Source organism: Anastrepha ludens, chromosome 2 (assembly GCF_028408465.1).
Source record: "Anastrepha ludens isolate Willacy chromosome 2, idAnaLude1.1, whole genome shotgun sequence".
Lineage (NCBI taxonomy): Eukaryota > Metazoa > Arthropoda > Insecta > Diptera > Tephritidae > Anastrepha > Anastrepha ludens.
Window position 1 is genome coordinate 37,768,688 of NC_071498.1, and position 25,384 is coordinate 37,794,071.

The 25,384-nt window shown below is 37.2% G+C and overlaps 1 protein-coding gene across 10 annotated transcripts; it reads left to right on the forward strand.

The window, feature by feature from the left end:
- Positions 1-1,382: 1,382 nt before the first annotated feature.
- On the forward strand, positions 1,383-23,996 carry LOC128868707 (uncharacterized). 10 transcript variants are annotated; one of them, XM_054111137.1, is made up of 13 exons: positions 2,779-2,967; positions 3,106-3,551; positions 9,335-10,934; positions 13,400-14,570; positions 14,651-15,073; positions 15,180-15,340; positions 16,442-16,927; positions 17,519-18,047; positions 18,183-18,290; positions 20,208-21,081; positions 21,152-21,224; positions 21,277-21,425; positions 21,494-23,996. In XM_054111137.1, exons 3-13 carry the CDS (start codon positions 9,773-9,775, stop codon positions 22,232-22,234), a joined length of 5,877 nt encoding a protein of 1,958 aa, XP_053967112.1. In that variant the 5' UTR covers positions 2,779-2,967; positions 3,106-3,551; positions 9,335-9,772; the 3' UTR covers positions 22,235-23,996. The 10 variants fall into 10 exon arrangements, 7 of the variants coding, with proteins under 7 accessions (XP_053967103.1, XP_053967112.1, XP_053967127.1 ...); XM_054111128.1 differs by lacking the exons at positions 2,779-2,967; positions 3,106-3,551 and adding an exon at positions 2,062-2,364; XM_054111152.1 differs by having other exon boundaries at positions 2,779-3,551; positions 16,442-16,876.
- Positions 23,997-25,384: the final 1,388 nt, after the last annotated feature.

Consider the following 25,384-nt stretch of genomic DNA (forward strand, 5'->3'; position numbering starts at 1 on the left):
ATAATCGAGAGGAGATGGAGCGGGAAACAGATTACAGTCTTCTGTGATAGTCAGGCTGCATTGAAGGTCCTGGAGAACGTGAAGCAAACCTCAAAGATTGTTCAAGAATGTAAGAAGAAGCTTAATTCTGTCTCAAGACAAAACAGGCTTGTACTTATATGGGTTCCGGGACACTCCGATGTTCAAGGAAACGAAATTGCCGACCAATTGGCCAACCGTGGATCAGCGGTGCCCCCACAGGAGCCAGAGGCAATAATCGGAATCAGTCGCGCAGGAATCAAGAATTGGATCAGCGATTATGTAGGCAATCTACATAAAGAGCGATGGTCCGGTTTGGAACGCTGCAGAACTGCAAAGTGTTTGTTACAAGTCCGACCAGAAAACTGTCAAACTTTCTACTAAAACTTAGAAGGAAAGATATTCGGTTGATGGTCGGCATCATTACAGGACACAACCCATGGGGTCAGCATATGACCACCATTGGAATCATCGAGAACCCGGTATGCCTGTCATGCTTGGAGGTGGCGGATAGCACTGAACACTTTCTATCTATCTCTATCTCTGTCTCTATTCTTTCCTATCTCTTTCTCTGATACTTTTCTCCTTCCCTCATTGACTATCTACCCCCCTTTCCAGAGCTATAAATACAATGGGATCTTTAGCCTGAGTGTTTTAGGAGCCACCAAATATCCTGGTGCTCCTTGGCTCGACCTTTTCAAATTTCAATTTCAAACATAATTCTACTAAAGTGATTGTTAGGTATTATTAACTATGCATTCATATAATAGAAAACGTGTGGCCATAAACACTTTGTCCTCTTATTACTTATTATAAAATGTAATATCGAATTTCGAATGCACATTGCTGCCATAATATTTTGAGACGTCAGTAAACTTCGTTTACAGATTTCCTCCAACTGTTCATTTTTAGTTATTCCTTCTCCTTCTAAATTAGCTATCGTTAATAATAATTAAATAAATCAAAATCACCGAAACATTAATTTATATTAAAAAAAAAACTTTCACAACAGTATTGACAGCTGTTTGTCAATTTTGCAGGTAATCTGCCATATGTGAACGGGTAGATTAATTTTGTGAATTTATTGATAATTAATGCATATGTGAACGTACTTTTGCGGCAGTTCACTGCATAAAATAAACCTCATGCCATAAACTCTGCTCTACTGATCTCCATTTGCATTACATCGCATGAGATAATTTGCATGTGATCAGCGTCCACACGTCGGGACAGTGGTGGGACGCACTTTTAAATGGTTGCATATGTAACTTGCTTATGATAAAAGTCCTATTTCCAACACTTTGTTTTAATGTAACTATCAAATGTTTAATGCACCCTGGAACCCTGTCAATTACTTGCTTTTGACTTGACAGCTGATCTAATTTTTTTAGTTAGCATAAAAACAAAAAATCGACTTTGTTGTTATGGCAGCTAATTTTGTCTTCACTGAGATACTTTTCATAAATATTTTTATTTGTGTATTACCAATTTATTTCGCTGACAAACCTGAATCAGTGCTTTCCAACGGAAATTCGTTTGAAGAGTTCGAAATGGCAGCAAAGCAGATATTCAGTCAAGATTTTGAAGTTTTTGGAAAAGTACAAGGTAAATGTAATGTTAGTTATTTCTATAGACAAATATTAAAACAAGAAATTATTTCATAAAAAAAATGCGAAATGGATAGGAGTTTTTTTCCGAAAGGTCGGTAAAAATCAGTTGATATTCTTTATTACATTCTAATAAATTGTTTTATCTTTTATGAGAACAGCATACAGAAAAGCAAGCTAAGCAGTTTGGACTTCGTGGGTGGTGCATGAATACTTCCCAGGGTACCGTACGAGGACAAATGGAAGGCGAATTAAATAAAGTCAATGAAATGTGAGCATAAATTAGTTTTTCGAAATTTTGTAAAACTTTTTGTCCCTACTAGGAAATATTGGCTACAAACCAAAGGTAGTCCAAATTCGCGTATAGATAAAGCTGTTTTTTCGGAAATGAAAGAGATTCCCGATTACACTTTCAAAGCTTTCACAATCAAGCGTTAGGAGGAGACAAATGACAATATATTGTAAAAAATCTACTGGCAAGTTTCAAAATCTAAAAGTTTCTGTATTCAAAAGCCAACTAATTTCATTAGCAGTGGATATTTATGGATGCAACCCTGAAAGTAGATAAAGCAGTTAATAGAAGAGGAGCATGACTTTTGCACATTTCAGTGTGATCATTGCCCACAATTCTGTGAAATTATATTATTAAATCGTGAAAAATTTATTCGGTGAAAGTAAAATTTAGAAAAAGCCTATTTGTGTCTAAGCTTTTATAAAGGGAGTGCATAGAAATATACAGGTATATATTTTGTGAAAGACATAAAGCAGTGCAAAGTGCGTGTTATTTCACCGACAATGCAAATGATGCCATACCTGCAATAGATATTTAGTATGGAATCACTGTATGGTTTGATTTATGTTGAAATCAATAGATTTGGAAGGATTAGAAAGGAAATTAATTGAATGTATTTGATTGAGTTGGTAGTAATATTGGAGATACCTGAATTGGTATTTTTATATTTTTATTCCTGAATGTGACATTAAAACCATAGCACTATTTGTGGCATCTCCATGCTTCGAAAAGGAATGAAGGCGGTAGAAAGAGAAATGAATGCTAGAGTAGGATGGCAAGCCTATAGTTCGTTACTTCGGCAACGAGTACGCGTATTTGTGTGGCCGATAGCAAAGGAGTAAGTAAATGAAAAACGAGTACAGCTACTATTAATTGACAGTGTGACGGAGATACGATACACGTCGGTTTAGTGTTGGCTGTGTTCGTTCGAATTCGGATGTGCAGGGCAAAGAAAAAAGTATTTCACACTTAGTAAAAATTTTTGAAAAAAGCGCAGAATAGAAAATCTATCGCGGCCGCCATTGTTTTGCTGCGCAGAGAATAAAAACGGTAGTGTATTTCGTTTTCACGGGGCGCGGGGTGAAAAAAGTGAAAATATTAAATTCGTATAATTCAAAGGCAGCGGAAAGATAATTTGGTTGGAAAAAACATTTTTCACTATTGTTAAATTGGTTTTTATCCATGTAGTGGCTCGTGGTGCTTGCTTATGTTAATCCACAGTGGCCGCCACATTCGTTCAGTTCGCCTCTAATTAAATCGAGAAGGGAACAAGGAAAGAAAGAAAAAAAAAAAACAATACAGGCGGCCATAGCATTTGAAATTATTTTGTGCTCAAGGAATAAAAATTGAAAAGTACTAATGAAAGAAGATCACTTATGTGATACATGTGTAATAGTTTCTCCTAAATTTTTGAGTGTATCAACAATAATTTTCAAAGTAAATAGCCGAATGTAAAGAATATGTACTAAAACTAAATTCTGTTCCCGTTTTGTGGTGGAAGAAGAGGAAGATCGAAAGTAAAGCAAACCTCTTGTTGTATGGCGCGATTATGAATTTGTGATGCCGTCGAAAAAATGCTATAAAATTATATAAAATACTCTGAATTACTAATAGCGAAAAAAAGAAATTCGCAGGTACGCCCGCTTATGAATTACGCCTACTTAAAAGAAAAATACTTTTTGTAATAAAGTGTTAGATTATAAGTTCTAGGGGTTTTAACGACTAATAAATATAAAGCAAACAAAATTGTTAAAACTATTTAAAAGTGGTGAAATTATTTATATGAATTCCCAACTACAAGCGACTGTATTTAATGTGCGCGGAAGCAAACCAGAGATCCTACCCCATACACAAACCCAACACTGTACTCGTCGATAAAGGAAGATGGTGACAGCGCTGTCGCTGCACGCAGAAGTCGAATATACCCAGACATTACGTCCCGTACCATGCTTGTAATAGCTATTCTACCATACTATCACGAATCATAACGTAACTTTGTGTGCGCGTATGGACGGTTTAATGATAGGGGACCAATTCAAAGCAATTTCGATGTTGCGCAGTACTTTATTTCTCTCTTTCGCTCACTTGCGTCCGTCACCTTTACCCCTGTTTGCTTAAAACTTTACTTTGCTGTAGCTCGTTATAGTGCGCATTTCTCGTTGTTTCGTTTAAACAATTCACAATAACATTTGCAGTATTGTGTGTTGAGATGTGTACCGCGACAATTTGGACTACTGTGAATGGCTTTACTCGAAACTACTTTGCTCGAGTTGGTAGCATATATCAAGTATGGCTAATTTGATGTGAAACCGAATGCGTGTTCTTTACGTTAAGAAGGTTTTTGAAGTGAAGGGTATATGTTTAAAGTGTCTCAATTTGCTTGGGAATATTGGCTTATTCTATATCCTTGAAATATACATAAGTGAACAATTCTAAAGTGTCTAAATTATACACAAAATCGTGTATGAAGCTTATGTGGAATATCTGAGTTATTGCGAAATCGCTGAAAAGTAGTCAATAACGTAACTTATGTACCACTTTACAAATTGAATTTATTAACCAGCTGAATTTGCTTTTAAATTTGTGTGTTTAAATACGATTTATCTATAAGTATTCTCCTTGTCTGGGCACACGTGAAGTTCCTGCTGATGAAATCATTGTTGCCGCGGTTTTCAATATGCTACCAATATTACTCGTTGTGGTGCAGTGCATTGTGTTTTTGTTTTATAAACTATATAACTAATCATTACGTTTACTAAACGTTTATCAGTCTGCGCTATTTACTCATATTTATCGAATGTTTTTTTCAAATGGGTCTATTGTTTTGTGTACGTTCTGTAGAATACTATAAATTTTCGATATTAGAAGCAGCAGGTACACCCATAAATATAGCGCACTATTTAAATACACTTATATTTAGTACTATAAGAACTAAAAAGTTGAATAAAACTTTTGCTGGGACATATACATGTAAATGCACGAAACTGATGGTATAACAACTGTGCAATTCCCATTTTGGTTGCATAAATAAAACCCAAGCTTGCAGTTGCTAAAATATTATAGAAATAAGTGTTCGAAATTTAATCCCAATTCGGTACTTAAAATGGTCATTCTAGAGGTAATTAATAATGCCTATCATGGATGCATTATAAATATTCACAGAGGGCTGGATCTGAATGTGCCCGGAGCGGGACCAGCTTCCATTAACAGTTCGGGGGAAATCAGAAAACATATCGTTAATATTTTAAGAGTGGTGAGTTAAGATGACTTTCTAAACATCAATTGTGCTGCATTAATTCGAAGTGAAGTTCCTGCTGCTTAAAAGAAAGGTCGATGATTCGTAATCGTTGAAGTTTTTAAAAGCAAATCGTTCATCACAGATTTTTATGATGCGAATAATTGCAGTGGTACTAAACCAATTGCATTCCGTTGGTTTTCGCATAGCAGTACTACTTGTAAAGTGCAAGCGATGTTTAGGAAGACAGCCATAACTGCCTATTCTGAGTTCTAAGTCTCTTATAAGAGGGTTGTTATTTATATAAATATAGGAACAATGAACATTAGACACTGAAACTAGTTTTATTATTTTTCAAAACATTCCCCATGATGATCGTTCGAACCAATGACAAAATAACTGGTTTGAGAGGACCTTCCTGGAATTCATCAGTGAGCAACTAGCGATTATGGATGGTGTTTACTTGCCTAGTAATGGGTTTAGTTCATCTATGTATTCTCGTGTTAACTCACCTCAATGGAGTAACTGTAAGCAATAAGGTTGCTCCAAATACGTCTCCTCAGGGCTAACATTGAGCCTAATGTGGAATCCGAAGTCTATTCCTGCTGCGTTTGCCAAAGACAGTTGCTCCCGAACTTGTCTGCGGTTACCTGAAATCAGTACAAGGGGTGAGACCATCTCAAGCCTTCTAACTTTAGGGAGTGCACCTCACGTTTTGTGTCAGGTCTCAGCATTCACGGCCTGTACTGCGCGCAATACGTCGGTGCATCTTTTAGAGTCTCGATGAACGCCGGAAGTTGTTGTTTTCCTGATGGTCATCTGGGCTTAACCGCTGGAAAAGGCAAGCTGTGCATTGTTTTCTAGTAATGCATCATCGAATGCAATATAGCATTGTGTGTTCGCCGTTACTTCGTCTCGCTTCATAATCGTAGGACGGCTACAATAAATACGACTAACTTTTCAAGTCTACACCAGGCCGGAGATCATTTCTTATGTTACATAAATTTACATTATCAATAATTTACAATATACAGCTTATACAATTTATAACCATTGTAAGACTACACACATATCAATTTGCAGATTCAGCACCTGGTAAATCAAAGTAAGCGAACCCAGGGATGCCCTGGGTGGTAATTGTTCCTTTTCAATTTCTATATTGCGACGCGTCCTCAACCTTCACTTCCAACACGATAAAAAGTTTTCGATATTGTTATCCGGCAATAGCATCAATAGCTTGTGTTCAGTTGTGAACGGTTTTTGTTTGTTTGTTTGTTAACAGTAATAGTAGCCCCGCCAGTGTCGGACATATCACCGGTCGTCTTCGTTTGCCTCATCTAGAAGTAGGCCCAGGAAACATGCTGTTTCGACGGGATGGGTCCTGAGGGAGAGGGGTGTTAGATGAGTCGGTTTTAGGGGGCATGTGAAAAGGTGGTTAGTGTCGTGCGGGGTGCCTTCACACGCCGGACATATGTTTGGTATGTCAGGGTCGATTCTGGATAGGTAGGAATTTAACCTGCTACAATATCCAGAACGTAAGATTTTTTTCAGACTTTCTTGCTTCATCATTGCAAGGAATTTCGAACTTTCCTCTACTAAATTTATGGCCTCCTTATTTACCACCCTTCGAAGTAGAAAGTTAAAGTCGATCACAATCCTACACTGACAGTCGTTAAACCCAAGTTACTGGGCGTAACTTTCTATAGTTTGCTCTCATGCTCGGCGCACACAAACACAATCCCCTTAAGTCCGAATACAGAACAAGGTTCTAAAGTCGCTAGGCCCTAGGACTTGGACGAAGAGAAAAACACACTGCTGTTGACTATTAAGGCAATTGGTAGGCCGGCTCCAAATTATGCAGCGCCCATTTGGTCACATGGTACTAGTGGCGCGCGGTGGATGAAGCTTGGTATCTGCCAAAGTACTGATATAAGTTCGCCCCTACAACATCTACACAGCTAGGCTTCTTTGCTCGATGTTAAGGTGTTACCGCAGGAACCATCCCTACCCCGATTAGGGTTTGAGCCACGTCGTAATCATGTCAGGAGCATCTCTTTAACCTTATTGACGGGATACGGGACATATCCGGATCCAGTGGTCCGGTACACATATAGATCAAAATTGGCACTCATCGGGAGCCCAACCTCCGCCCAAAAGAAGAGCTTCAAATGTCTCGTGAAAGCCACGCTACCTTAGAACAACAACTTTCAAGATATTGTAGCAAGTTAAACTCCTACCTTTCCAAAGTCGATTGCGGCATAATCAACAAATATCCGGCATTTGAAGGTACCCCACATATCACCAACTACTTATTCATCTAACATACGTCTCCCTTCGGACCGTTGCTGAAATTGATCATGCCAACTGGTTATATATATATATATCTACACCCTATATTAGGTTTCGGCCGAGCTCCTCCTCCAATTTATGGTTTTAAGAGGAGCTTTTCCATGGTAGAAAAATACACTTGAGGGGGGCTTGCCAAAGCTTGGCGAGGAGCAGCCGCTATTAGAAAACACTGCACGGAGATTCGAACCCACGCATTGCCGAATGGTAGACACGCACCAATCATTCCGTTACGGCGGCCGCCTTGGGGTTGATAATGTACTAGAACAAAAACATCAACTTAAAAATTCAATATTTTTACTTCAATGTATTTTAGTAAGAGCTTTGAATTTTCGTTGCCTTTTACTTTAGAAACATAATTTTGGTTTGTCTGCACGCGGCTGTTAAAATATATCTGCGTTAAACACTGAAGTGCAAAATTGTCTGCTATTATTTATAAATTAAATTCCGTTGAATTGGTAAAGATATAGGGTATTGAATTAGAAAGTATTATAACATACTACAGTTTTTCACTTCAGTGAATATAAGTGGAATCAAAGAATTTCTAAGAAATTTATAACTATGTTGCATAGTTTATGATGAATAAATATTTATCTCCCATATACAGGGTGCATACGGTATTTGAGGACAGGCATATATGTGGCTATCAATTCCCGAAACCATTAGTTTTATTTGTTCTCTTTCTCAGATAAGACATGGAGGACTACAACTTAAATCAAGAAATCAAGAGGATTGCAGTTATCGTCGCAGAATTTTTTAAAAATCTCTTATTTTCTTAAGTGTCTGTTGCTTCAAGACGGCGATGCAGAAACTGTTGCAATACGCAAAAACTACGAGAAACTTTCTGACACTTTCGGGTCTACTAAATTTAAATACATATATAAAAGTGGAGCCTACATATTTCATGGGTGTTTGTTCGAGCTCCTTCTGCTATTCAGTTTTAAGCCTACTCCGCAGCTTTTTGATGGCAGAAATACATTCGGTAGTTTGCCAATATCAAAATACCCTCTAAAATATAATATTAAACAACCACCTGAAGCGCCTGAGATGTTGTGCTTTTTTTGACCATGACCAAAATACCAACTGCAGAATACCAATCCTACAAAGGTTCTTGGTATCATACACATGCAGTTTTCAGCCGTTATTATGGTTGAGACCTAGGAACTATGAGAAAACATAATATTATATATATATATATATTGAAACCATAATATATATATGTATATTGATATACATATATATATATTGAAACCATAATATATATATATTTATATATATATATTATGGTTTTAGGTTTTGTGAACAACAAAGAATATGTCACTTCTTTACTGAAGGACTTCGAGGGGATTTTGCTGCATATATCGCGGTTCTAGTTTCATTAGTGAAACCGTGGATTGATAGTATGCACGATGACAGCCCACACATCTTTCAGCAAGATTGCTCCTTCACACAAAGTGAAGACGTCACCAGATTGGATGGCTGAAACAATCCGTGACCACATAACACCGAACTTATGACCGCCTAACTCTGCAGATCTTAATCCCCTGGATTACTACGTAATTAACCGTGAAACCGAAAAGCATCCTCAACACCATTTCTTCTCTAAAGGCTGCAATTAATTGGGAAATGGAAATTTTATTGATTGATATCATAGATAAGTTAATATTGTGTAAAAAATTCGTGAAGCTTCATAAAATTTTGTTCAAAATAAAATCTCATTAGTTTTACTCTTAAGTAGACCTCAAATACCGCACGCACCCTGTATTTGCATATTATTTTATAGAGATATATCTATGAAACAATACACTATTTTAATTACATTTTTTATACTTTTAGGCAGATTAGTCACCATTATGTACCTAATCACTTGATAAAAGGTTAGCATTGAAGATTGAAGTTTACTGCATGCGACGACAATCGGGATAAGGGACATCCTCGTTGCGCGCAAGAGCACCAAGTTCAAAGGATTTAAGGGTAGATACATCGCAAAAGGATATTATCCGAGGGACATATATCTTTTGCGGTTGCATTATCATACCATCAATATAATTTATAACATTAAAAATTGAGAAGTTAATAGAGACGACGACGCGCGCAAATCGCAGGCGCAGTCATAGAGTAGGTAGCAGTCGGGGTGCCGTTGAGGATGAGCCTATAGCCGAATGTGGCAATGGCGATAGCGCATTAACCGACGCTGTATTTGCCAGCAACGAAGCAGCTGCTGACGCTGCGATTATTGAGAAGCCAGATGAAGCAGCTTCCGGCAGTAACAGCATGGCACCAGCGCTCAACGAGCCAATGAGCCCCACAGAAAAGCTATCTAACTCGACTGCAAAATTCACACCTTCGACTCGTTCAACAAAAGGTGGCAGTGGCACTGGGTCGACAACACCGTTGCCTATAATCAGCGGCTGTAACAATAGTGAGAACAAGGAGAAAAGACCACGAAGAACTTCAATATCTACTCCGACGCCGTCACCGTCAGCCCCCAATTTAACGCGTGTAACACGGTCCAAAGACGCTTTTCAACGCATATTTGAGCAGGCCGTCTCACCCACCACTTTTGTCTCACAACCACCAATTGCCAAGGAGGATACCAATACATCAACAGCGACGAACAATACTTTGGACATAGGTACCACTACGACAGACGGTGAAGACGAAAGCAACAGCAGAAATACGCATCAGGACGATATAACTAATAATGAGCCAATGGGACTGAGTGTGATATTGCAAAACAAAAACGTCAATAGCTGTAATGACACAAATTTTGTTGAAACTGCTATTTCGGTTGCAGAGACGAGTGAGACAATACGTAAGGACGTCGAAACCAATTTCAACAATAACAATGACACAAGTATAACTTTTAAAAGTAACTCAACGGAGCAGCTCTTGGCCGATTTGACAAACGACATCGAAGAGACCATCACAACTAAAATCTGCATACGTAAGCAGCTGCAGGATGTTACGGGATTGAAAAACGGATCGAACGTATTACCGAATACGACAACAGAAACAAAAAATATAGCCATTCTCAAAACTGGCGGAAGAGAAGCGAGAAAATCAAACTCAGCTTCAAGCCCTCTTATAGCACAAGCTTCACATATAGACAACCTGCAGCATATGGAATCCGGTTCGCAAAGCGGAACAAATGAAAATTATATTGGGTCAATTGCAAAGCCGCAAGCACAAAAAGTAATTTTACTGGGTGAGAAGAAAAGGCTCAACGATGTCGTTGCGACAGCAACTTGTAACTCAACTTTGGTTTCGGAAACAATTCCAGCTGGTGAGTTACATGTCGAATCGCAAATAGGGAGCGCGAGGATTCAGAAACCTGAAGGGGCAACGCGTTTGCAAATTTTGTCAGTCGACGTCCTGCCACCGATCAGTACCGACTCGACGATGACGGCTTCTGAAGTAGAAGATAATCTTGAAGGTATGAGTATATGCTGAACAAATAAGTAGGGAAAATATACAAATTCGTACATTCCATAAAAAATTAGGACATATGTATTTTTATAAGTGTGCAGCATACAGTGAGGCAAAAAAAAAAAAACTCTGAACCAAAGGGGTTTTCTTTGACATACAATAAAACTATTAAAACTTTAAAGTTGCAATCAGAAGTAACTGAAAGGCTATTCTATTTCCTTTCAAGAAATAGAAACAATTTCTTTTAAACTTATTTTAATACGCATCTATTCATTACATTATTCAACTTCTGAAATGTGATGCTATAGCGAGCAGAAGGTTTAGACTCGCGGTCGGATGCCGCCAGGAAAGATGACATAGTACGCTTAAGGGGTTATACGCAGTTATGAAGCAAATAAAAGACGGGTTGTCAAGGATTTATCCTGAAGAAACTTCAGAATATTTTAATTTGAAAATTTTTGGCGGTTATAAAAGCATCCTTCAAGAACGTAACACAATTTTTTATTTATGAAAATGTTGATTATAGAGCGCGCTGCAGGCAATTTCTGGAACCTCCTTTAAAAAAAGACGATTTACGGTGTACATCGTAACTCAGGATTGGATTATCTGAAATCAAAAAACCAAACAAATTTTGTTAATATATTAGATTATCTAGTAATTAATCGTTCGGCTAATCAAAATAGTGAATTTTCACAAAATGGCAGCTTTTAAAAGAAATGATTTCGATTTTTACGTTAAAATTTGGCCGTAAATTGATTATAAAATGGAAAATAAGTATCAGATTTACAAAAGGAACGATTAATTACTAGAAAATGTATCTTTAAAGATTGAGTTAAAGCGGTTGACCGATCAAACAAGCCGTTTTCGAGATATCGTGTACACCGACTTGAAAAATGCCGTTTTGAAAAAAACACGTTTAAAGTTTCAATACCTACCTTAAAACGTGCCGAGGCATCTCTACATATTTAGGTATAACTCCGAAAGTATTGCTTAGATCCGCTTCAAATTTCGTGCGTATACTTTTGAATTTATGTACATTACAAAAATGCAATAAAAAAATCGATTTTTTTGAAAGTCATAACTGCGTATAACCCCTTAATGCAAAACCTTCTTAGGTTATTTGAGGTACCTGGTTTTGGATGAGGTTCTGTGATGACTAAAAGGCACAACAAATCGTGAGGTGGAAGTGTAAACTCTTTTTCATTTGTCTATTCATTAAAAAATATACAAAAATTATTACTTTTTGTGACCACCCTTCGTGGCGTTCAGCACAGTTGCAGTATTGCCATAGAATGTACTAAGTCGTTTGTAAAGTCGCGCAATAAATATTTCCAATATATCCTGAATAGCGTACTTAATCTAACTTAATTTTTTTTTTTATTTATTTGTTTATTAGAGTTAAATTGCTCAGACATTAATGTAATGCTAATGCCGATAAGTCTAGACCGAAAAGAAATCGAGAAAGAATTCAACTCAGACAAAGCTCTATTAGTTGGAGATTTAGTATTGTAAAGCGTTTTATAAAAGCCTATACAAAAATACCAAAACCACAAAGGTATTAAAATTGGCAAATTAAAATCAATTCACCCAAGAAGGGAGAAGTAGTAAATTTTACCCCAAATGATGACGAGTGGAAATTAAAAAAACCAAAAGAGATTGTCTATTATTTAACAATAATAAACTAATTAACTGGTAACGAGAATTATAAGACGGAATCGGATCAGAAAAATTGCAGGAGTGCAAAGCAAAACGTATTGATATTTTCTACACTCTCTCCAATCGATTTATATATATGAAAAGCGTGATGCGGTCTCCAGATAATAACAGCGTATTCCAATTTAGATCGAACAAATTTACTATTGCATGCAATTTGGTCTCCATATACTCCCTTAATGGAGTTTAGTTCTGGACGTTTTCAACGTTTAAGACAATTTCGTCTATTATTTAATAATCATCTTTTGAATACCTTTTGAGATTTGTTTATTTGGTTTTTGGTTTTTGTCAAAACATTTAAAAAATATTTCAAGATATAAAACACTCGCATAAACACAACACGAAAATAATAGCAGATAAAAAATAATGGCGCTTATTAAATAAATGCATATAAAGTGTTGCCAGCGAAGGAAAGACATTTTTTTCTTTTTTTTATCATCAAAAGTGGAGTTGCATCATCTTTTTTAAGTTCTTAGCGATATAATGCATTTATTGTTACATGTTAATTTGTTAAAAATACATAAAATGTATGTTTATATACTTCTGGTTGCAGCCTAAAAGTTTAAATGGCTTTTGAGACAATGCATGTCAAAGACAATACCCTTTGGTGTACGACTTTTTATTTTTTAGGTGTGTCAAAAAATGCTTCAAAAACAGAAGTTAGAGTATGTACCAATCTTTAGAAGGACATAGTTAATATGTTATTGTGTAGCTCTAATGTTGTTCATGAACTTGAAATTATTTTTGTTGTCTTTTTAGAGCGCTTAAGTCAACTTGATGGTTCTGTGATGGCTTCTTCGACCTGCGAAAATATGAATACTGTAATTGCTAGCGGTGGAATTGAAACTATGCCAACAACTCCTCCACGCACTCCTACAAAACAGCAAATACATCAGCAGCAAGTGCAAAATCTGCAGCAGCAATTGCAACAAACCCCACCAACACCATTATCACAGCAAGCACATCATCAACAACAGCATATGCAGCAACAAAACACTTTTACGCCGCAGAGCAGCACCTCATCAGTGAATACAATGAACAGCACGAATTTGCCACCGGCTTTCATGAAAGAAAGTGGAGCTAGTGAGCTGGAGGATCAAGACATAGAAGAAGTGCTGAAAGTGCTTAAAGGTTTCGATGGTAGTGCTGGCGCTGATACGCTATGCGACTTAAATGTACTATTCAACGAGGAGTATACCCTCAATTATGAGGAGGTCAGCAGTCAGCCAGCATCCACATCGGCCAAACCGAACTCTATAAAGGAAATGCAAAACGAAATCGAACGCAATCAACAACATATGCAACATAGAATCGATTTCCTATTGCGGCGTATGCGCAAAATTCAATCTCGTTATATGAGCAAGCATTGCAGCGAAGAGATAGCTGGCCTATTTGAATGGACGGCTCGCATATCCGCTGGTAAAGGTGGCGCAATAAACAGCGCATCTGATCATTTGCATACTGACACAGCAATTAGTGTCATAGCAGCACGTCCACCTGCCAGTAATTGGGCTGAGGAGAAAAATCCGGTGGCTTCAACTCAAATGTCATCAATGTTGCGTCGCTTGGAACAGTCTTCAAATGCACAACAACTTTGTATAGGGCTCGCGAGTAGCACCTTAAGCGCAGCGAATATGCAAGTGCCGCGTAAATCCAAAAAGGCACTTTTGCAAGAAATGCAAAATGCTGCATCAACGTCTACTATGGCAACCTCAATAGCATCACCGGTCGAACGTAAAGGCGAAGTTGTGGTTCCCCATTACGACATAAACGTCAGTGAAGAGATGGCTCAAGTTGCTGGACTATTACAAACTGAGATGCGAGAAGTACAGACGGCTATGGACTCAGATGCGACGGAATCTAGCTCTGGTGGTGAATCTGCAGACGAAATGGTTACATACAATAATCAGATGCAGCAACCACTGGCTATGTAAGTGATATTCGTACATAATGTATATATCTAGTAGCCATTTGTATATAACTAAAGATATTGTTATTGTTTCTATATAGTGCCAAACGTGCTGCCTGGCGGTATTCTCGGGATCGAGCAGCGATAGCCGCACGCTGGTCATGGCTGCTTTCACAAATTGCTGATTTAGAAATTAAAATACGGCAACATACTGAACTGCGGCAGGAGATTGTGCGAACCAAGGGTGCAGTGGTGTGTGGTTCAGAGGAGCAGTTTGCAATTGCTCATGGTGGTAATCTCAAATCAATTGAGGTAGCTGCAAACAGTACACCAGTATCATCTGTTAATGGATATAAAGGGAATCTGTTAAGCAGCACTGGTGGCAAACTTGATGCTGAACGTGATGAAACGGGACTTTCAGGAGCGGCGCGTACTCGTGGCTTTATGTCATCGCTTTTCCGCAAACGAAAACTTCTTCAAACGCAAAGTCTTCATACCATTTCAAAAAAGGCTGCGCGACCCAGGTGAGTTTTTGTTACGGTATTATACTCGTTTTAGAGTATTTGTTTTTCCAAAAAATGATTATTTTTTGTTTCTTTATATTTATTTATTTTTTATTTATCATTTCAGCAACATCAAATGTGGCTGTCAGTGGCCTCTTAATCCATGTGCGTTGTGTACGGGACGAATAGACCCGACGGCACCTCGAGATCCTCCAGATACAATGATGATGGCAGATAGAATATCGCTACTTGATCCCGGTTATCATCCTGTTTTAAGCTTTCGTGAAGGTGAGTGTAATATTTCGTATAATATTTGTTTGTAAGATATAAATTGGAATTGAAGTTACAAGGGTTACATCCCATTTCCACCAAAAAATTGACTGCAGTTAAGAATGTCTGAAAGTACCTTCTAAAACATATTTTTATATGTAAAGACGCTTTCACTGAAGAGAATAAATGCTAATTCATTCAAGGAGCTGGCTTGAACTGGAACAACAAAAAAATGTACATGTATTTGGTTTTTGCAATATGGTATTTTGAATGCCAAAATTTCAATCAGAAAGTAAATAAAGCAACAACAAAGAAGTATGCCACTTTGACGTTCAAAATACCAAATAGCAAAAAAAAATACGAATAAATTCTTTGTATATATTTGTTCAGAAATTGAATTAACGCACTTTGGTGCCGCAAAAATTTCAGTTGAGTGCGATCATGAACTTTAGTTAAGCGTAAACTACAAAATGAGAATTTTCTAATAGTTTCCAGACAGTGATGGCAATAATATAGGGCAATGTCTTACGTATTTCACAACATTGGTGCCACAAAAACGTGGCGAGGTCGAGGTCATGTTTTTTTAATTTTTTTTTTTAATAAAGATTGCTTAATTGTGCCTTTGGTCCATATGACCATGCATTTCTCGGGGCTCAGTGGGGCCATAACAAAATCTCCTTAAGAAAACTTAATAAACTTTACAATTCTTTGATGACAACCGTGAATTATGTTACCAACACCATTTTGACGATGCCTTATAAGTCGTTTTCTGTTCATAGTAATTAGAAAACATCGATAACAATAATTTTAAGGATAATAGACCATCATTTTTCCCCCATCAAAAAAGCTTCTGTGAAATTTCAGTTTACACTAAGTGTTCTCCTTAGTTGTCTGTTCAAATAGACTAATTGTAAACAATCCGCGTGCAATAATTCCTCTGGCTGCTTGCACTGAAATTGTGACGAAGGCAAAAAAAAAAAAGACTGATTAGTTTAAAGACTGTCGTGCTGATTCAAAAGAGCTATTCTAGTTACTGTATAGTTACCTTAGAAAAAATTCTGTTTATTATTACATAAATAGATGTGCTATAAAAATATTTATTTTTACAACTTTTCATAGACGTCAGCAGCACTTTGCACTTGGAGGCTATTGCCCGTATGCCAGAATGGCAGCAGCGCATTATGCGCTGTCAAGTAAAGAGCATTGCGAAAAGTGTCTGGAAAGCTGAACGCGAAGCTGAACGTGCAGCTGGGCATAATACATCCAAGAAATACAATGAACCGGCCGTCAAACGCCGCTACACGAAGAAAAAGGATCGACTAGCTATGGAAGAAAAGAATGCGGCGGCAGCGGCGGCATCGGGAGCAACAGCGAATCCAACTAATGCGTTACCATCAGCTACAGCTGGCCTTGTTGGAGATTCATCGGTTAATTTAACAGCAGGAACAGTCGGTGGTGGAAGTGGTGGAGCGTCGGCGGATGCATCAGTGGCTAGCGCATATGCAACAGCGATAAAAACATCAACGTCATTGCCGGCGTGCGATGTTGGAAACGGTACTGGCACTTTGTCTACGTCTACTACAACAACGCCACTTGTGGCCAACAGTAAATTATTGTAAACATGAAAAATTCGATAATTGATATTAACATAAAACAAAAACAATTTTGCATCTCTTTTTCTTTCCATTTTGTGTTGCAATCTGAACTGATCTGCTCCTTATTCAAACGACTCTACTATATCGATTGCCTCTGAAAAATGCCATTCTGATATTAATCTGCTCTGCTGATCGGATTGATTACGTACTCTGCATTTAAACAACAATTCCTGACGCTTCGAAATGCCGCCTGCCGCCAAACGCAAACAAAAAACAAAAAAACAAATGAATTGAATTTTCGCTCAACTTGATGAAAAAATAAATGACGTTGAATATCGTCTTTTGCGCCAATCTTCATTTAATATTTTTATTTACCTGAAATGCTAAAACATTACAAAAAAACAAAACAACAATTACGTGACAACATAACTATTCGAAAATGAACACACTTTTCGAAATAAACCGAATTATTTTATGCAATTGACTTTTGTTTTTTTAATGCTGTCAAATGGAACTTTTGATTTTATCAACACATTTTTTCATCATGCTTAAAAACAATCGATCAATTGGTATATTGGTATTTTTGGCTTTGATGAAATAGTATCGGCAAAAAATTCAAAAAAGTTGCACCACTATCATCTAGTGGGCGACGGTGTGCTGCTAGAACCACCACGATCTTTATCGCCGGTGGCCACAAATCACAGCAGTCACAGTCAAAGCAGCCAGCAAAGTGGCAACAGCAACAACAATTACATTCATCAAACAAGCGACAATCCCTCGCAAAATTACGATCCATACAATCCCAGCCCAATACATTCATCATTGATCTCCAGCAACAGTAACGGTTTCAGCGGCGGTGGTGTTGGCGGCGGTAGTGGCAGTGGCAGTGGCATCGGCAATCATAAACACAACAGCAAATATCGTAAAAGTTCAGGGTCAAGCGGAGCAACGGGCTTTGTCAACAACAACAACACTTTCTTCTATCATCAAAATAATTATTTGCCTTCGCACCCCACCGGTGAATCGAATGATGCGAATTGGGATGGCTTTGCGACACGTAGTCGCACATCATCACCTACTCATGCAGGCGCTGGAGGCGGCGGCAGCAGTAATTACCACAAATACGAAAGGTGATTGAGTTTTTCTTTTCCATTCTATCGAATTCGTTTTTGAGCTACTCCTTGGTTCCTATTCGTTTCATTAAAAGTCAAACTGGAATTCAAATATGCAATAATTATTTTTTTGTTGTATGCTTTTGATTGCAGATCTAAAAATCGAACATCGTATGATATAGACAACATTGTTATACCATACAGTGTTGCTGCAGCGACACGGGTTGAAATTTTACAATACAAGGAAATACCAACACCCAAGTAAGTGGGAAATTTCTATTCAGTAAACAAATAATAAAATGTGCCCCGTCGTGGCCGAGTGATTATCCTTTTCGGTCGGACCATGAAACATCAAATGATAGCCATGGAATTACCTCCGAATACATTTCTTGAATTTGGAAAAAACTCTAAAAAAGAAGAGTTTACTGCTGATCAAAGGTGACAGAAAATTTTAGATTCTTTCATTTGTAGAACGTCAAATTTTAAAAGAAACTCGATCAAAAAGGCGTATCAAGGATGTACAGAAATAGGCAGATATTTGTTTTGAGGAGCTTTTTCATGGCAGAAATACACTGGGAGGTTTTCCATTGCCTGCCGAGGGGCGATCGCTATTAGAAAAAACTTGTTCTTCATTTCTTGGTCTTTCACCGAGATTCGAACCTACGTTCTCTCTGAATTCCGAATGGTAGTCACGAACCAAGCCATTCGGCTACGGCGGCCGCATGAGATAAGCAATAGGTTAAATATTGAAGCTTTTACACAACACAATTGCACTACGATGTTTTGGACAAATTGTTATGAATATATTCTTATAGCTGTTGTCCAATGTAAGACTTCCACTTTTTACCTTTTGAAATTCGTATGTTCATATATAACTAGTAAGCCTGGCCACGCTTCGCTGCGCCTCTAATACGTTGAGGCATAAAATATCTCTCTTCATGTACTCTTCATTTTACCGGTCACAAATATACGTAAAAAACAGCTGAATTTTTATAGAAACATATATAAGTACACTCGTGGAAAATAAAATAGATGCTCAACATTTTGACCTCTTTTTGCTATTTTACTTCTGTTTATTTAGTGTCTATTAATATTTTCAGAAAAGTTTAATTCATTATACAACAAAAACCATATAAATAATTTTACGTTATGAAAATTGTGAAAATTATGCAAATTTTCACCAAAATTTCAAACTTTTCCCCAATTTTCAGAATAATTTTTGGTATACAGTTTTAAAGTCCGTAATAAAGTGCAAATAGTAAAGGGCTACAAAATACATTTCATTTTTGGGATTATTTCTGTTGACAGTGCCATGCATTTTCTTCCATACGAAGTACGTTCATTGAGCTGACTCGAGAGCACAGGTAGCCAATGGCCTCCGTGAACTTGCACCTATATACGCATGATAACAAAATATTTAGATGTGACTGAAAAATAGGGTGGACATGCATTACCCGCCCATACTCCCATGGCAGCCGGTTATACTTACCGGAATGACTCAGTAAACTAATCCTTTTTAGTGCGCTGATTTTCACCCCTTGGCTATCGTCACTGAAGCAACTTTAGGCAGCAAGTTTCCTCCAAAGTCATCTTCGGTTAGATGCAACCAGAGCAACGGGTGCTGTCATCTTAAGATCTGTTTCGCCATATGCTGCTCTCACCATCAGACGTCCTCAGCTCGCAGGGGTAGAGGTCACTTTTGGTAGTTTACTCTTCTTCTCAGCTCTCGATTACCACTGAGGCCCTCAAGTCGCTAGCTGGTAGTGCAAATAAACGTTTTTAGCGACATTTAAGGTAATGCAGTTCCTATCTGGTCATCTGGAACCAGTGATACTCAGTGGATAAAGCTCTAGATCTGCCAAATACTGCAAGCAGGAGGGTTAGGGGTTGCGTGCTGATGTCTCCAATAGAACACCTGCTTAGTGAGACATCCATGCTCCCAGTTAGGAACATGATATTACGCTCAGCAAGCAGTTCCTACAGTAGCACCTTAGCAGGCACTTGCTGGAATATATGTTTTAAACTAAAAAATATATTGAATATTTATTTCGAACCAAATTTTTTGTAAGTTATTTCAAATTACAAACAAAAAATTTTTGAAATTTTCTAGTTTTATATAAAAAGTTTTTATTAATTTGTTACACAAATATTATATCTGCCTTAACTCAATATGTTTAGATGGCGAGTTATTGTGGAAGATCGTGGACGTGCTTCAAAGACATCAACTTTGGACCCAGTTGTATCTGGAATAACCGAATCTGATGGCGGCGAAGGAATGGATATCGATGGAAGTGAAAATATACTGGAGCAAAATAAGCCATCAGCTGAGGATGCTAAGGTGGAAAAGAAAATAGAGGTTATAGAAAAAATAACAGCAGCAGCAGAAATTATAACCGAAGTGTCCGAAAAACTGACTGTTAATAACGAGAAGACAATAGAGGATGGAGCAGACGCCTTAGCGAAAAGTGATTTAACGATTGCTGGTTCAATAAAAATCTCAGAGCAAAAGAATAATAACGTTTTAAAACAACACAGTGATGCGGTGACAAAAACTGAGAATAAGAGCATTACAGCTGAAAATTCGTTGTCGGTAAATGACCCGGACTCGGACGAACCACTGGTGAAAAAATTAAAAACAAAATCTATTGCGGAAAATGAAAAATTAAGCAAGACGGCTATAGATGCTATTGTTGAAGCGAAAACAGAAGGTGTAAGCGATGCAACTCTCGCTATTATGGAAATTCCAGAATCAGAAGCAATGGCGACTTTGAAAATGAAATCTCAGTTGAAGCGTAGCGCTGCTATTCAAGAAGATGCCGCTACTGAAGCATCTGAGTCCGAAGACATCACTGATGATGCCATCATGTTGAAGCATGAACGCGCGCTGGCTGAAGAGCGTCGAAAATTCAAAACCTATTTGAAATTCCCGTGGAGTACGCGTTCACGAGCTAACCGGCGAATCGACAGTCGCGCAGAATCAAGCGGCGCCAATACGCCAGACCCCACTTCACCGGCGCCACAAACACCCAGTCTAGGCGGTGGTGATCAGGAGGTACATTTGGAGCAAAATAAAAAATTATAAGTATAATATTTTACTAATTTCCTCTTTTTCATAATTATAGAGTATTCCCTCACCACTGGCGCCGTCTACACCGCTTAATCCATTGGATACGATTTCTTCGGAAACAGGCGAAAGTAAGTCGAATAAAGTTTGGACCCCAATCATATTAATAATCTTGTTTCTTAGGTAATCACCCTCCAGCAAGTGCCATCGGCAGTACTCCAAATAACACCAATAATAACGTTTTGATCAAACGTTTGGAACGTCGGCGCACAACGTCTACGAAAAAAGAACGTGAACTGGAGCGACGAAGCTCCACACCAGATTCCAGAGAGGTATGGAATAAAAACTATTTTATTATCTTTCGCAATCCTTCATAACTTTCATTTCGATTTACATGTAGCTTGTGCCACCATATGAACCTTTGCAATTCCCACTTACCGATGAGGCGTTCGAAGGCTTGCTTAAGGCAATGCCTGTCGAATTTCATTATTTAGATTTCGACGCAAAGTATTTAGAAGACTGTAATAACACTGGCGGTGTCGTCAGTAGCTCCAAATATCCCCGTCAACGCACTAGCTGGCGCAGCGATGGGTTGGCGGTGAGTAGCAGGCGCGGAAAGTTAGCCTCAGCAACGCAAAACTGTGATGTAACTAGTAATAGAAGGCAGCGAATAAATAATAATGCTGGTGCACGCAAAGGTGTCAACGGTGGTCGTGGGCGACGACGTGGCAATCATGCGAGCGTTAAAATTAATGATACGTTGGAGAACGGGGTTCATGGCGCTGACGAGGATGAAGAGGCCGATGATGATGATGTCAATTTGATGATGTTATTGGCTGAGGAAGACGATGATTACGACTATCCAAAACATCATTTAGCGCCCGACGATGATCTCTTTGAAGGCGGTTCTGTTAGTGTTGGCGGTGGTGTTAATGGCGCTTTGAACGGTGTTACACGAAATCGCATGATGGATATTGACGATGAGTATGAAGCTTATTTGGGTCGTAGACACCGTGACAGCGATGCGGACACCACAGACAGTGAGCCATTCGCTGACGATGATCCGAACGATCCGGAATGGCGCGGCGGTGCCGAAGATCGTGGTGGAGGTGGTGAACGAAATCGCCGCGCCGTGAGGTAGCGAGAGCAAGTGAATATCGAACAGACTAACTAAAAAAACGGTTGGGTAATTTTACGTTGTGACTGAAATGTAAAAATCAACGGATTTTCGCCGCTTTATTTTGGGAAAAATGCTTGAAATTTTTCTACATTTGATTTAACACAATCGCTTTATGTAAGCTGCGTTACATTAATATTTAGTGTACGGATACTGATGCCTATTTGTGGTGGAGCCATAGTTTTAAATAATTCCCCCAGTTTTAATTACACTTACTTATAGACTAAAAGACAGAAATATTAGAGGAGGCAACACATTTAGTTGTAGTGACAGTTGGAAGAGAGTAAAACAGTGATGTCAAGAAAAAATGACCGCGAATATATGTTTTTCTTGTTTTGAACACAACTGAATACTTAGTAAACTAACTTGCAACTTTGCTGACTATTTTTGTGTCGAAACATTTCAAGAGCAGTCAAGTGTTATATTTGCATATACATATACCTATATATATACATTTCGATAAATATGCAAATGTTTTTTTCCATTGTAATGAAGCTGAAAAAATTTACATAAACATATGTTTATCAACGGCAATTTAGCTGTGTGCTTAATTTACTTTGATTATTTGAAATTTGTCAGCATTTGGAATATAACTAATAATTTTTTGCTTCTCTTAATAAAATGCAAAAAGTAGAGAAAATCGAAGAACAGCAAAGTAAATTATAAACAATTCATTGCTATGTCTAAGTTGTTTTTGTCGGACTTCTTTTGCGCACAACCAGGGAATGGGAGGGGAACGGGGTGAGGGAGGGGCGATTGTGCATTGTTAACAGTATGCGTAAGTTTATGCTTTTAATTTTTTTTATCGGCAAGTTAAATTTTAGATTTCATATTGGAAGTAAACAAGAAATACAAAAACAAAAAAACAAAAAAAAAACAACATACCTACATATATATACAATAATATTTAAATAATTATAGTTGTCAATAGTATATGCAATGAAAACAAAAATTAAACATTAACATCTAATTATACTTAAATATTACATTTATCATTATGTTTAAATTTAGTAAACACTCACAATACACATGTACAGCAAGCACACTTACATATAAACAAAGAAGCTAAAAAACGTAATTTTCATTGTAACCGACTTGTGGAATCTACCGCAAATTAACTAACTATGTAATTTAGTTTAAAATCAAGAAACTATTTACAATTAATTAGATTCTCTATAAATTTATGTGTTTTGACGGATGATTACTTAAAATTTCATTATTTACGCACTTGAAATCATGATGAATATCCCATGGCAATTGGTTACTTTCAGTTCTCTAGATAAACTAAAAGTTGAGTTTTGTTCACACCCGGATTTATATCCGGCCAAGGACTGTCACTCTAGCAGCATTTTCCGTATGTAAGTATGTGGAATGTTTATGCTGCTACAACAACAACCACATCAATGCAGAGTGTACGCAAATACTAATTAATGAAATTAATTTAAGCAAATGTTGAAGTTTTTGCAAACAGTTTTTGGCACTGTAAGTTATTCATCAAAACACGTGAATATATGGGAGCACTGTTCGCTAAATAGATCAAAGTAGCGGCATATATAATAGACAATATAATGAAAACTGCTTGATCATGGAATCCAAAAAAACTTTTTAAAGAACTATTGTTTTTGGATTCCCATTTAAATTGCGTTACGTAGTTAGTCTCTTGACAAGGCAAATTAAATGCAAATGAAACTAATAAATTGGCTGGCTTATGCGTGCATATTCTTAATCTGGTGGTTTTATTTTCAACTGACTTTTTTTCACTAAACCGTTTTAATTAAAAAAGCTACCAAAATTTAAGAAAAACAAAAGGTGTTAATTTTTGCAGTACTCTATGAAGTTTATGCGAATTGTTAAAAAAATGTTTCTGTATTTAATTGGCTAACTCCTTATATATTGAACCAATTCGATTTATTTCTTAAAAAAGTATGTATGCGGCCAAAAATTAATGCGGTAACTGCGGCGACCGCTTAGCCACATGGACCATTCGGTAGTGCCCGGGCTCGAAACTGCGGTCATGAAACACCAAATAATAGAAAATGTTATTTCTAATACCGGTCGCCCATCGACAGGCAAAGGCAAACCTCCGAGTGTTTTTCTAACATGAAAAGGCTCTTCACAAAAAACCATCTGCCGTTCGGAGGCGGCATAAAACTGTAGGTCCCCCCATTTGTGGAAAAGCATCAAGACGCACACCACAAATAGGAGGAGGAGCTCAGCCAAACATCTAACAAAGAAAGTAAGCGTCAACTATATATATGAATGTATATAATTATTGAAAAAAAACTAGAAATGAAAAACTTAAAATTTGCTGCTTATTTAAAAAGTGAACAGAAATTCGAAAAAACTACAAAATCTCATGTGTAAATTATTTCATTGTAAATATTTGAAATTAAATATATGTATGTAGGCATAATATTATATAAACTAAGCTTGTAAAATATAGAATTTATGAAATTGTGCGTGCGCATTAACTTTTTAAGTACAGATTTTTGCAAGCATACTAATTAAGTTTTATATTTAGAGTAAATACTAACATAGATTGAAAAAAGAGAATATATAATATATGTATGAGTAAATAGAATAGATCGATACTAAATGAAAAAAAAAACGTCAATGGTCGTTGTATAAAAAAAAAAAAAATATATGTATAAATATATATATATTAGATACATATGAATTGTGAAAGTAGTGGCTGTTGCATTTCGCTCTAGCAATTGCTGACGAAAAATATGTTAAAATTTTATTTTCTAAAAGTACAACTAAAAACCTTCGCTTCAAAGTGTTTACCGATATACGAGGTGTAGTTGTGCTCAACTAATTAAGCCAGCAACCTTTTTAATCAGTTTTAGCTATTTTTCTTTCGTTTGTTTATTATTTTCTTATACAAGTCTCAGAAATTTACGTTTGCAACTTTGTATAAAAATTATAAAAATCAACAAATTTTGACCAAAGTTTTAGTCTTCTTCTTCAGAAGTTTTAGAAAATATGGTACGTACTTTTATAGCCCGTTAAATTTTGGTACAATAAAGTGCAATTTTGAAGTGCCTTCGATTTTTGCTAAGTTGTTTCCCCCTAACGGTGGTGACATTTACTCCATATAACGAATGCAAAACA